This window comes from Macrobrachium rosenbergii, chromosome 54, assembly GCF_040412425.1.
Source record: "Macrobrachium rosenbergii isolate ZJJX-2024 chromosome 54, ASM4041242v1, whole genome shotgun sequence".
Lineage (NCBI taxonomy): Eukaryota > Metazoa > Arthropoda > Malacostraca > Decapoda > Palaemonidae > Macrobrachium > Macrobrachium rosenbergii.
The window spans coordinates 17728357-17741971 of NC_089794.1; the positions used below are offsets into that span (position 1 = coordinate 17728357).

The 13615-nt window shown below is 35.4% G+C and overlaps 1 protein-coding gene across 2 annotated transcripts in view; it reads right to left on the reverse strand.

The window, feature by feature from the left end:
- Window positions 1–3946: 3946 nt before the first annotated feature.
- Window positions 3947–13615, reverse strand: part of Iswi (Imitation SWI) — a 40807-nt gene continuing 31138 nt past the window's right edge. For both annotated transcript variants that reach the window (XM_067097513.1, XM_067097511.1), the window contains 5 exons: window positions 10364–10477; window positions 8222–8437; window positions 7471–7632; window positions 7067–7227; window positions 3947–5631 (listed from right to left, as the gene is read on the reverse strand). In XM_067097513.1, the coding sequence (XP_066953614.1) occupies window positions 5397–5631; window positions 7067–7227; window positions 7471–7632; window positions 8222–8437; window positions 10364–10477 (888 nt within the window). In that variant the 3' untranslated portion in view covers window positions 3947–5396. The remainder of the gene's footprint in view (window positions 5632–7066; window positions 7228–7470; window positions 7633–8221; window positions 8438–10363; window positions 10478–13615) is intronic.

A 13615-nucleotide genomic window follows, 5' to 3' on the forward strand; every position in this document is an offset into this window, starting at 1 on the left:
CCATTTCACTACGGGACTGGACGCTGCCAATATAATAATAATAATAATAATAATAATAATAATAATAATAATAATAATAATAATAATAATAATAATAATAATAATAATAGCACATAAATAAATATTCACTTTTCATGTTTCGCAAATTACTGTTTTATTTTTCTTTTATATGGGGGAAGTATATTTGTGTACTACGAGTCTTCTATTTGTTGGGACAAAGATTATATATATATATATATATATATATATATATATATATATATATATATATATATATATATATATATATATATATATATATATATATATATATATATATATATATATGCTTGACAGGGTTGGCTCAGAAAGACTACCCTAAAGTCACTCCCATTCATATAATTTAACTCTTGACTCGAAGAAGTATCCCATACACAAAAAACCCATTAGCCGCTTATAGCAACTACGCAGAATACCCATCAGCATCATGTCAAACCCGCCTCACACTCTGCATCACTCACCTTTATCTTGCATGTACTTTCGCTCTTCCTGGATGGCCTTTCTTTTAGGCCAAACATACCATTCACCCGTCTCACCTTCATACATACTCTTCTGGTCCTATATTCTGTTGTTCCAACTTTAACTCATTTTCTCTCCTTCCATAACTTAGGTCCCAGATTTGTTTATAACTTCAATTTGGTCTAGAGTACTAGGTGGAACACCCTGAATGTACAGCATCATGGGAATTAACCTTTTTGCCTCCATCGTCATGTGAAAAATTGTTAAGCTTGCATTCATTAGTTTACTAAGGAGCATTGTTCATGCCTAGTAGACCTAGGAAGAGTATTGTGTGTGTGTGTGAATGTTAAAGTGAGAGGAAGTATTGTTCATTTGTATAAAGGTAAATGTGATATAAGAGACAAAATTATAGATACATAACTTTATTTACTATACCAGCCAAATAATATGGTGATTTTATTATTAATACTCTTTTTTTCCACAATCTGTCTCACTCTATCTGTCCAGCCTAAGAAGTAGAAATTATAACCAGGTGACTTAAAGTGATGCTAACGTTGTCTTTTTTCCAACTTTCAAGTTTGAAGAATTAAGGGGATGGGGAGAAGCCCCCTGGACTTGTCTGGGCACGGTGGTCTAGATAAAGGTCAGATTAGGCTAATGGAAGCTCTTGCTACGATGTAGTCCTGTTGAAATGTCTTTGAGGATAATTTCGTGTCAACTGAGATTGAAGCCAAGTTGATGTCAGTCTACATTCGTACAGACCAAATATCATTATATAGCATGTTAGTCATAAAATAATTTACATAACTTTGTAAATAGATTATCTGAAATACAATTATTGATTTACGCAAAATTTATATAATAGTTATGGATCAAAAATAACAAAATATTTCATTTTCTGTCATTTGTTTAAACATACTTAGAAGAAAACTTGGAAGTTTAGTGGATAACTAACCTTAAATCTCCCACAAGGTATACACGATTTCTTTCAATAAATTTTAACGCTCATTACCGACCAGGCAGTTGACGGTACCATGAGATAAGATCTCAGCATTATTTCGGTAAAACTGGAGACTACTAGCGCTGCCTGGTTCCCAGCAAGTCGGCGTCCGTGGTATTTACCGCCTTTTGCTTGTTTATTTTACGCCTTTTGTTTGTGTTTATGAAATTTACAATCTTTTGTTTATGGTTTTAAGTTCATCCCCAAGTGGCTGATACTAAGCAAGGCGCCAATTTTGCTCGTAAACTGATGATAACAACCAGACTGCCACGGTGGTAGCCTTCAGTTTTACCATTATTTTTACGTCTATTCAATTTTTTATCTATAGTCCACTAAGCTGTATTAAGTTGACATTAAATTGTCCCGAAATGTTAACTGGCTTTTGGAGAGTCCGTTATGTTCGTATCCCAAACCAATGGCACTTATTTGGGCAACCATGTCTTGGGTACACTGGCTAGAACCATGTTTTGGGTATTGGCTCCCCGAGGAATGGAATGGGATATAGAGTTTAGGCCAAAGGCCAAATACTGGAACCTATGAGGTCATTCAGCACTGGAAAATTAATTGAGGGTAGGTAGGTTTGAAAGGTGTAACAGGAGGAAAACATCGCAGTTGCACTATGAAATAATTGTTAGGAGAGGGTAGATAGCAAGATGGAAGAAAGATCTTGAGGTACAGTAAAACGAATGAAAGGGGTTGTGGCTAGAGGACGAAGACACTGCAACGAACCTTTAGTAATGCCTACGGTGCACTGACGGCAGTATCTCCCCCCAACCTCCACTACGGATTAGCTCCCCAAGGGTTCTACATCCCTCCACTATGCTGGGTGCTTCTCTGATATGGGATAAGGGATAAATCGTTAGCTCTAAGAAAGCTCAACTTCCACCGGGTTCCAGAATTACTCGAATTATTTGCTGTATCTCAAGCACTGCATTCAAGTTTTTTCTTCTTCTGTTAAGCCCTCTTTTTGTGTATGTATCCATATCTAAATCAGGTTATGGGATGACAATTTTGGAGGAACAACCTATGACACAGCCTTCTCACTGGACCTTCAGCAGGAAAACTCACTAAGCATCTAGTGCAGACTGACTTCCTAGGTTCTAGTTCTGTGATTGCTGACCAGATTTTTCTCCCTCTGGAATACAGAGCTTTCCTTTCCCCAGTATCGATATGGACACTAAGAAACTGGGGAACTTTTTTAATATTCTGCTCTTTGCCAGAAGGCAGGCAACACCTTAATTTTATTGGGGCATGAAACTGAAGGTAAAAAAAAAAAAATGACAATGGCAGATGAAAAAAAAAAAGTTTGGAGTTCTAAATTACTGCATCATAATATAGTTAATATAATTTCAAAACACTCTGACAATGCATGGAGCACTGCTAAAGTTTGTAGCTATGGAGTACAGGATTTATATGTTAACAAACATTTCCTTGCACTAATAATGAATACTAGTTTGTAAATTTCATATAAAGCAATTAAAAGCAAATAGTGTCAAGACTAGATGACATGGAATTAATACTTTTAGTAAAAATGCAAACGTAAAACATTACAAAACCTTACTTGTTCATACCCTGGGTTTGAAGACCTTATTACACATGAATATTGAAGATCCTCACCAGTGGTAAAGTTACTCTTAAAGCAGTAATTAGACAACCAATTTTATTTTTTGGATATCCAATGGCAAATTTCCAGTGATGATATATGATACTGCTATAGTAAAAACCAAGTTAGCTTAAGTCCTCCATATGGAGTCTATTATTCACTAGTTAATCAAGAAAGAGTGTAATTCATGACTGTTTTCAATTATGAAGCAAAGAGAAATTTGACGTTACATACTAGGTATAGTGTACCCTACACTAAGGGTATTCCAACTAACATAGTATGCTCTAAGCATTACCTGCTCACAATTCTTTGTATAGCTAATGTTCCTATGGAAGGCAAGGGTTTTTATATGTCACTTTTGTATTAACTGTTTCATGATGGATTTCCACCATGGTAGCCTAAAAATCTTGTGAATAAACTCAAACATTGCAAATACCATTATGCAACAATGTTTAGTTTTATGGGGAACTGAACTGTTGTATGTTGTTCCAACTTATTGCAGTGGGAAGGTTGAACGTTTGTAAGTCGCCATCTGTATGCTTCATAAAAAATTATTTGCTCTGCTACTGTTATACAGATATGTATGACTACATACTTCAATAAATTAAAAGATTGTACCTTCTTGACCATTTTGCTTTCTTCATTAGACATGTTGCCCTTTCTTTCCTCCCTCAGATATGCTTACATTATTATATGCATATACACATATATGTAACTAACTACAGTATAGTTAATTACTCTTAGTATATTAAGAAATAATTTACTTACGAATATAAAACATTTGTCGCACTGGATTCTCCAAAGGTCAGTAGTCAAGGTTCCAAAAGTGGTCATCCCAAACACAGTTTAGGCTTTCTATTTATTTAAAAAAAGACTTGACATTTAGTTCACATACATTAAAAGAATAAAATAATGGTCAACTGTAGCTACTCAATTGTGCACATCCTTTATTGCTAACCTAACACAAGAGTTTTCATACTACTCAAAATGTATAATTTTCAAGATTATTCTTATTCCAATAAACCGAAAACTTGAAAATCAACTAAGTTCACTACAGTGTGAAGTAACTACGGAATGTTACTCTAACATTGTTTGAGAGAGAGAGAGAGAGAGAGAGAGAGAGAGAGAGAGAGAGAGAGAGAGAGAGAGAGAGAGAGAGAGAGAGAGAGAGAGAGAGAGAGAGAGAGAGAGAGAGAGAGCATTTTAAAAAATGGACTACATATCTTTACATTATCACTGTCTGGAAGGGATTAGCATCTTGGATGAGAGCAAAATAACGCTGGCAACAATCTGTAACTTGAGTGTCATTGTTTCATTACAGTTTTCCTTCATTATCTGTGAACAAACTTTTAGCCTATACAAACCTTCTTTTCAACTTTGTAGCTGCATTAAGATAAAAACTTTGGTGCCATCTCATCACCCTGCATCTCAGTATTTAAGCAACAAAAACATCATCTTTTTATTATTTACCAATCTGATTTTCCACTATATGGGATCAAAAGTGAGAAGTGTTATTTCTCCTCGCCTGTCTCGTGCACTTCTGCCTGAAATACCTTACTGTTGATATTTCTGGATATCTTACTATTCTCAAATACTGATACTTTGCAGTGTGTGTATTGTGTTCTCAACTATTCTTACCATATTTCCAAACCACCTCCAGAGACTATTTTCCAGTAGCACCTCTTGAAATTTCTCATTTGTAAGATATTACCATTTACAAACTACATGTTGCAGCAAAGACTTTTTGCATATACTAAAAACCTGCTGTAATTTCTGAGACAAAATTTATTGACAATTGAAATGAAGATTGTAAAATCTTCAATCCCCAATTACCTGAATACGACAATTCAGAAATTAAATAATTCGTTTTTAGAACAGAATGAAAAAATAGATTACAATACAGAATAACTGAGCAGATCAGTCTTGAAACTATAAGTAAACCTGCCAAACTTCTCATACACACATGATGAGGGATAACTGCTTATTAAGATTCTAATGATAAATAAATACGTGATTCATGACACCAGAGTACCATTACAATCTTCTTAATATTAAAACTCACAACTGGAGAACTGTAATTCTACAAGTTACAAAAGAAGTCCTTATTCTGGAGTGCACCGTTCTGCAAAGGCTGTGTAAATGAACCAGTAAACAAAGTTTCCTTTCCAGTAAGAATCAGTCCTTATAAACGTCATTCCGCTAAACTGGGAAATACTTTTTTGGTCCACATCCAAGTAAATTTAGTTCTAGATCGCTTACAGTAACAGATTTAACATTATGAAAGAATACGCATTACTACTCTACTTTCTTCTTTCTTCTACCACGGCCATCTTGAGAGCCGGCAGCCCGCTTTCCAGATTTTACATATAGCCCACCCTTGGGCCTTCCCTTCTTTCTTTCAGCTCGTTCCTTCTCTTCCAGCTCTTGGTTTTCTCTCTCAATCAATGTAATCAATGTGTTGCAGCGACGCTGGAGTTCCAAAGCAGTTCTGCTTTTGATGAACCAATCAAATCTGAACTGAGGGGCTGACCTATGGGGAAAAACAACGCAATTAATAGGACAGTAAAGTAAAATTATTAACATTACAAGCTCTATGAACTTTACATTTCTTTGCCTCCTGCTAAAAGATGTTAAGCGAGAATTAAAAGAAAATAAGTATAGTTATCCCTTGAAATTTGTGGGTTTTGATTTTGTCTATGCAATTATTTGCATTGTTTCCATCAATAACCACATGGCATACTTTTTGGAGCTTTGCAGTCATCTGTATACCTGCAGTATTGACCAAAAATGCATAAAAATAAAAAGTTTAGTAGGCATGATATGCAAAAATACATGTACATAATGATCTATACTATCGTTAAAATATACAAAAATCAATTATAAAAAGTATAAACTAAACATTCTCATACACACACACACACACACACGTTAAAAACAACAGATGAAATTGTCCATTCATTATATTCTACAAGAACAAAAGGCTTATCAATTACCATTTTCCTTTTACTTTACAAATACTTGCTATACAAAACATTTCATATTGTTAGTGAAGCTACTGTTGAGCAAAGGGAAAACTGAAAGGCTGATGAATGTAAGGAAACCCTTGTCACATCAAAAACACTTCCTTGTTGAGAATTATGCCAACCCTATAGCAAGTAACATGTGAAAAATATGAATACTGTTGCCATTAAACACAACTGTGCATCATACCTGAAACTTACCATACTAAAAAAATCCTTGTTTTCAAGCCTTCTCATCAGATGATAAATGTAAACCTTAGCTCTTGGTAAACAACACTTTTTTTTATTTTTAGAATTATACTAATCATACAACATACAATTCTTTACAACGATAAACTATGTATATAAATATCATAAAACTTCACAATTTACCATACTATCAACTTCACATATTTAAAAAGAAGCCTGAATGTAAATAACCAATCATTCTTGGTAGAGAATGTTTAATTGTTGGGGATATGCTAATCCAAAAGTATGTAAGTCAATACATGAACATCATACTGCTGTCATAAAATAAAATTATGCATCACATTAAAATTTACATATTGCCCAAATAAGAAAAACTTAACAAGATCTGTGAAAGGTAAGTTAAAACTTGCACAGTTGTGTTTACATTCAGTAGTGCATAAAATCATCAACAGATACAAGTAGGTTGTGACCAAAGACACTGTCGGCAATGGGAAATAAGCCTAGTGCTTTTTGTGTTTGGGAGGGGATCAAGTTGATGACTGTGGTGCCGTGGTACAATCTCTAATGTGACTGTAGTCAACATCAAAGTAAAAGGGTTAAATTCAGTCAAAACACAAAAGCACAAACCTTGCAGTGCTATCAAGTGTTCCCAAGAGGCTAAAACCAAAAAAGTGAAGACCCTATACGAAAAGACGATACAATCTACTACAAAATATACATCAGCACAAAAACACGCACTGAAAAAAGGAATCTTACCTAACAGCTGCCCTTAGCTCTTCATATACATTTTCTTTGTCGAAACCTAGCTTGTGCAGCATACAGACCAGGAACCGGTCCTCTTCCTCAGTATAGTTCTTTCCTTTGTTGGTGCCGTAAGATATTCTCAACTGATGGAAAGGTGCTCTATATCTAGCCATCTGCAAGAAACAATAATCACCGTGAGACCTCACTTTGAACACCAAAAATACACATCTGACAATCACTGCCAAATGGTATAAAGTTCGGTTATCTAACACAGTACCAGAGTATGAGACAGTTGTGAATTTTATAACTGTAATATGCATGTAGCTTCTAAGTTAACATTAAAAAAAACTATGACTACAACACACAAATTTCCAAAAAGATATAAACAACATTAAAAAAAATTCCTTTCACTCTACCTTAGCATCCAAAGCTTTCTTGATGGAAGCTCTTCGCTGGATCTTTGCCTCTCCTCTCTCTATCTGTGCCAAGATGCGGTCGCAGTCTTGCAGCTCTGAGCATCGCTCCCAGAACACAGCAGAGTATTCCATCACCTCTTCAGGTGTTTTGCCCTCTACTTCCTGAAGCCCAATGGCATTTCAAACATCGTTATTCTACTTGTCAAAACATATCTTGTTTAAAAATTTACAAGGAAACTGACTGCATATAACATATGCATTTCTTTTATATATATATTTTTTAGGGAATTCTCATATATCCACTTGTAAGTAGTTAACAAATTTTTATTAGAGTACCTGTTCAGATTTCATTGTTTTACTCCCTGAACAGACATATATTTTCTGAAATTTTATGAATACTTGCTGCACAAAAATAAAAAGTTAACACTGAATTGCTACTACATGCAAAAAAGTTGAAAACTGTACTCTTGACATGGAATTGGAATACACAATTTAGACCGAGGGCCAAGCGCAGGGACCTCTGAGGTCAACTCAGCGCTGGGAATAATGTCGAAGCAATTGTTAGGAGAGAATGGAAAGTAAGGTGGAAGAACGAGAATATGAACAGAGGTACAGTCAAAGGAATGAAAGGGTTGCAGCTAGGAGCCAAAAAGGCTCTGCAAAGAACATTAGTAATGCCTACAGTGCACCACGTGAGGTGCACTGATGGCACTACCCCACTGTGGGAATACTCTAGACAGATGAAACTTACCTTTGCAATATTTTCAATGTCATCGCGACCATACTTTTCATTGGCTTTGATAAACTGGTTAAAATCTCTCTTACTCCAGTTAAGGAACCCCTGGGTGAGAAGGTTGTCTCGCTCCTCCATTTCTTCTTCTGTCACAGGCTCAGCTTCATCGATTTTCCTTTGCTCTTCCTTCTGAATACGACCCGCGTCAGCCATGTACTCAGGATTTTTGGGTACCTGAAAGGAAATAAATAACAGTAATAGCATGGTAGCTTCTCTCATTCACAGACAAAAATGAAAGAGACTCAATCCTAACACATGACCAAGTGCAGCATCTAAAAATCATATCATACACAAAATTACACAGATAATTATTATTATTACTTTTCTCAAGATGAGGCCTATACATATGGAACAAGCCCATGGGGGCCATTGACTTGAAATTCAAGCTTCCAAAGAATGTGGTGCTCATCAGGTAATACCATTAAGGAGGAAATATTTCACTTGATTATTTTTGTAATACTACAGTAAACATTTTTTGCCCTATTCTAAATTACCAACAGCATCTCACTATGCCAGGGAAGGCTTATTGAAGCAAAGTGCAAGTGTCACTTCAAGAACAATAAGAAATTTTCAGACAATGGCCTAGCATGATATTTCCTGATGCAATTTCGTGAAATCCAAACTGCTCACTAATTTAAACTAACAAGTACTGCTAGACTAACAGGAAAAGGAACAAGATGTGTGTGGAACAAAATGTCCCAAACACTAGCAAAGTCTCATTTGAAGCTTTTAACAATATGTACAGTATCACCTTAATCCCTGGGTACACAAATAAAATGTATCTCATCCAAATAAATACATATACATATATATAAGGAAATGTGTTTCATTTTAAATTTACTGTGCATATTCAGTCATAGTGTGATGAAGCGAAAGAGGTGCTACAAAGTGGAAGTAGGACGGTCGCACAGTTGCAAAATCACTGCAGTCAGCAGATAGTTCAATTGCTTCAGCTGTTTTGGCTCGATGAACACACAATATTGACGCTGATATGTGAGGCAACCGACCGAGTTGGTATGCAAGTACGTAAGTTCGTGCGTTAGAAAAATGGAGATTGTGTCTAATTGTGCCCAAAAGTTAGGTCTGATTGAGTATTAACTAAGCGAGAGCGATATCGTCCAGACGTGGCTTTGTGTGTTCCAATCTCTTAGAAACCGGCAGTTAAGGTAAATCCAGACTTCTCTTTTTTTTCTGTGTGGACTGTGAACTCGTGAATTTACAACATCCAATACACTTATGAATTTGTGGGGAGAATTGGACATAGTCATTTATGTCACTTTAATATTCTATTTTGTTGTGTTCTGATTTGACATTGGTTAACCATACATTTTAGATTTCCATTATTATGTCATATGCTTGTATACTGTATTTGTGGGAGATTACTATTTGTTTGATTTTCGACAGATGTCTGTGGGGTTGCTGTGGTGATAGAGGAAGAACACTGCAATCTTTGCAGTTAGTGGTTGTTTCAATGTGGTTGACTTTAAGACTAGACGTATAATGTCTAAGTTGGAATGTGTGGGAGTTTTGAGTGTAAAGGCTTTTAGCCAGAGTAAGGTTAAATCTTGAATTAGATTGTTTTGACTTGATAATTCATTTACTATGCATTTTAATCTTTTCTTTGTTAATTCATTATTTGTTGGGTTTGTTTGATAATAAATCTATTTATGTAGGAAAGATTGTGTTTCCTTAGAGTATCCATTTTGAGGATGGTGTTGGAGAGAGAGAGAGAGAGAGAGAGAGAGAGAGAGAGAGAGAGAGAGAGAGAGAGAGAGAGAGAGAGCTGTGCAGGTTGAGTGCGGGAGCGAGAGAGGGGAGAGCGGGTTGCGAGTTACCACGCTTCTGAGATAGACCGCAAAACACGTTACGTAGCATTTCTAAAGAAATGTTGAATCTGTAGGTGTAACACATATACTGTATATTTTTTAAATCTTCAGCCTTCAACAGACATATACTGGACCAGACACTAAAGTTGATAGCTGTAAGCCCCCAGATAATAAACTGGAGACAATAAGATGCTGTAATATCTATTAACAACAAAAAGCTTAACATTACGTTACTTTTGCATCATTTAAAGAAATGAGTGGAAAGGACACGTACCTTGTAGCTAACAGTTTTTCTGTAATAGTAGATTTCTTTATCCAAGAGCTCAAAAAGCCTTGGAGGGAAGAACTGAAAGTCTTGAACGACAGGCTGTTTAGGAGGACGAGGCGCCTGCAAGGAAAACATACACTCACATTAATGATTCTTGCTAGAAATTTATGAATAACAATATAACAGCATATTATAATCAATATTTCTGAGTAAAAGGTATAAACCTCACATAAACCTGAGTACTTCTGTTAATTGTTGCCCTGATATAAACTTTAAACCAGAATTCTGCATCAATAAAAAATCAAATATTTACATATTAACCAAATTAAATCCCTCAAGTTTCACATCTAAATATCAGAGCATGCATGGAAAATAAAGCTTAAAAAAAAAACTCACTCTGAAAGACAAAACACTGGGTATTGGCACCACGTACAAAAGCATACTATATGCTACAATTTCGAGTTTGTCTCATGTTACCATTGATTAAGTACCTGGTAGTTTTAAATGTTGAAACAGTTCCACTCAATACCATTCCAACAATCTACTTATTTATATTAGTCAAAGAAAATCAAAACTAGTGGAAAAAGTATGATGCACACAGGATACAAAACCACAATCAAAACCTTTAAAAAGAAAACACCGATAAACGTCAACTGCAAACCGTGTCTTATTGAATGAAGCAAAAATGATAAAACACTGACATACTGTACATATGACGTACCAGTCAAGACGATGACATAAAGGAAAAAGGATATTACTTCTTCCAGCCTTTACAGAAGCTTCCTGTCTTAATTTTAGGACTTTAGTATGAAAGAGGATTGAAACTAATACTGTACCTGAAACTACCATTAATTTAAGGCACTCCAACATTTAGTGCAAATCATGTAGGGGTCTTTGGTTCATGCCACGTGAGATAACGAGAGTAATTTATTATCACAGCGAGACTACAATGCTGATTTGTCTTTTGTAATCTCCAGAAATAAGTAACAACCTATAACACTGTTTATATTTTCCTTTCATTTCTATCAAAACCAAATGTGGATTCTCCTTTGACGTTAAACTTTGAATTTACAATTTGCAGCAACAACAAAGACTAGACAAATGACAACCGTTCAAGGAAATCCAAGTGTTTCCTGCTCATCTCAAAACCTGAATTGCTGAAGGGCATTCTACGCTAATCGGCGCAGCCCTCAAAAACAATAAATGTCACTGAAAGCAGATTATGACAAAAAGCACATATTCCTGAGTTGACTTTACAGGAAGAAACTGGTAACTTGAATGTGGAACAACTATACACCTAATAGGTAAAATTGTACAACTGATTTCAATACAAAGGCGCATTCTAAAACCTAATCTTATAAGTAATGTGATGAAAAATGAGACAAAATTGCTGAAAAAAAGGTAGTGTCTGGACAGACTGTGCCATGAGACAAAACACATTCATTACAAAAAAATTTAAAATAAATGCTATTGTGATACCTATCCATGTTTTACTCCCATAAACTTTTCCATTTTTATGCAGCAGATTTAAAATCACTTTAAACAGGTCTAAAACAAATTAAAAAATTTCTTACAATAAAATACAACACCGTGCGATATACAATGCTGTGCAATGCAACGAGCCACAAGTGATATTAGAAGCATATGAGGTAATTGATGAAAATAAAAGCTTCTCCTGTCAAACAACTATATCAAACTAATAGTAAAAATATCAAACTTCACTGAAGGAGAATCATGGTTCAGATGGAGACAATAAGAAAACCAATGTTCATTTTCTTGTATCAGACTTAAGTCTGGAAACCTGTAGGCAACTTGGATCTGGCTTTGTGAACTGGTATGTCAAAATATCTGAAAAACCAGACTTATGTTCTTCATGTCTAGTATGAATGAGGCCTGTTTGTCTCCAGCTTCTTATTCTGACAATGCAGTCAAGAAGAAAACACTCCTCAAAAGAAAAAACAAAAGGCCAGTGTAGCACAGCAAGTAGTCCAATACTGTACTGATCATCCACACTGGCAAATGTAATGTACGTAGTCATCCAATAATATATATTTATAATTCCAACATTATCTTCTCTAAGTACACACTTACTCTGTAAAAAATTCTGAAGGAATTTCCCCTCATAAACTGCATGAAGGCCCTGACCATCTATATAAAACCTGACTATTCATAAGAGCACATCTACATATCATAAGGGGCTACTCTCTATTGAAAAGGGTCTCAGCATTATGCAATTATGAACAACTTGAAATAAAAATGGAGGGTTAGGTGACAGCGTATGCTCCTGCACGCCACCTAGGCATGTTAGTGGTTATGGAACGCATGCATCTAATTAAAAATGTCAAATAAAACTCTAGCCACTGAAACAACAGGCCTACTTACACCTCTCCAATTGGGCTGAAGAGGAAATTTATGTACTATTACAATTTGGAAGAGATAATCTAACACATGAAAGAGAAATTGGGACAATGTAAATCAATTCTTAGGACTGCTGAGATCCAACAGAGAAAGGGTAGCACTTATAAAAACAAAATTCCAGCCACCAATGCTCTACAATAAACATTGACACATTAATTCTGTGTTTAGATGCTCACACCCTACCATATATCTATGTCATAGGTTTACAGTGCACTTCTTCAACTTTAAATAATAACACATATTTCCCTGCAAATTTTAGCACATGATGATCGTGTCAAATTACACTAATCTGGTACAGAGTATTCAAAATATTATTTTAGATGTGACAATACATAACAATAGCATCTAGTAAATAGACATATTTGCATGTGCCAGCAAGAGAGAGAGAGAGAGAGAGAGAGAGAGAGAGAGAGAGAGAGAGAGAGAGAGAGAGAGAGAGAGAGAGAGAGAGAGAGAGAGAGAGAGAGAGAGAAACACAAAATAGAAAACACAACAGCAATATATCACCAGCAGAACATGCATTAATTATGCAATAGGAATATACTTCAAAGATAGGAAATACTTTTGACTAAACTGTATCACAACCAAACTCTCCCCAGTATATCTGTTATCTCAAAATCCCATCATTCATGCATTTAGGCCAATGTCTGTGCTAATAACGTTCCCAGGATTCACAAGTCTGTGTTACCAGCCAGGTAGTTTCAACATGCATGTTTCATTAGCATCCTCAGCTGTCTGTCTCTTTTCCAAACTTTTTGTGAAGATGCAATTTTGAAACAGCTTTGCTTTTACTGTTACCCAGCAGGATTGCTATTCCATCCTTTATTTCTAAGTGTTTCA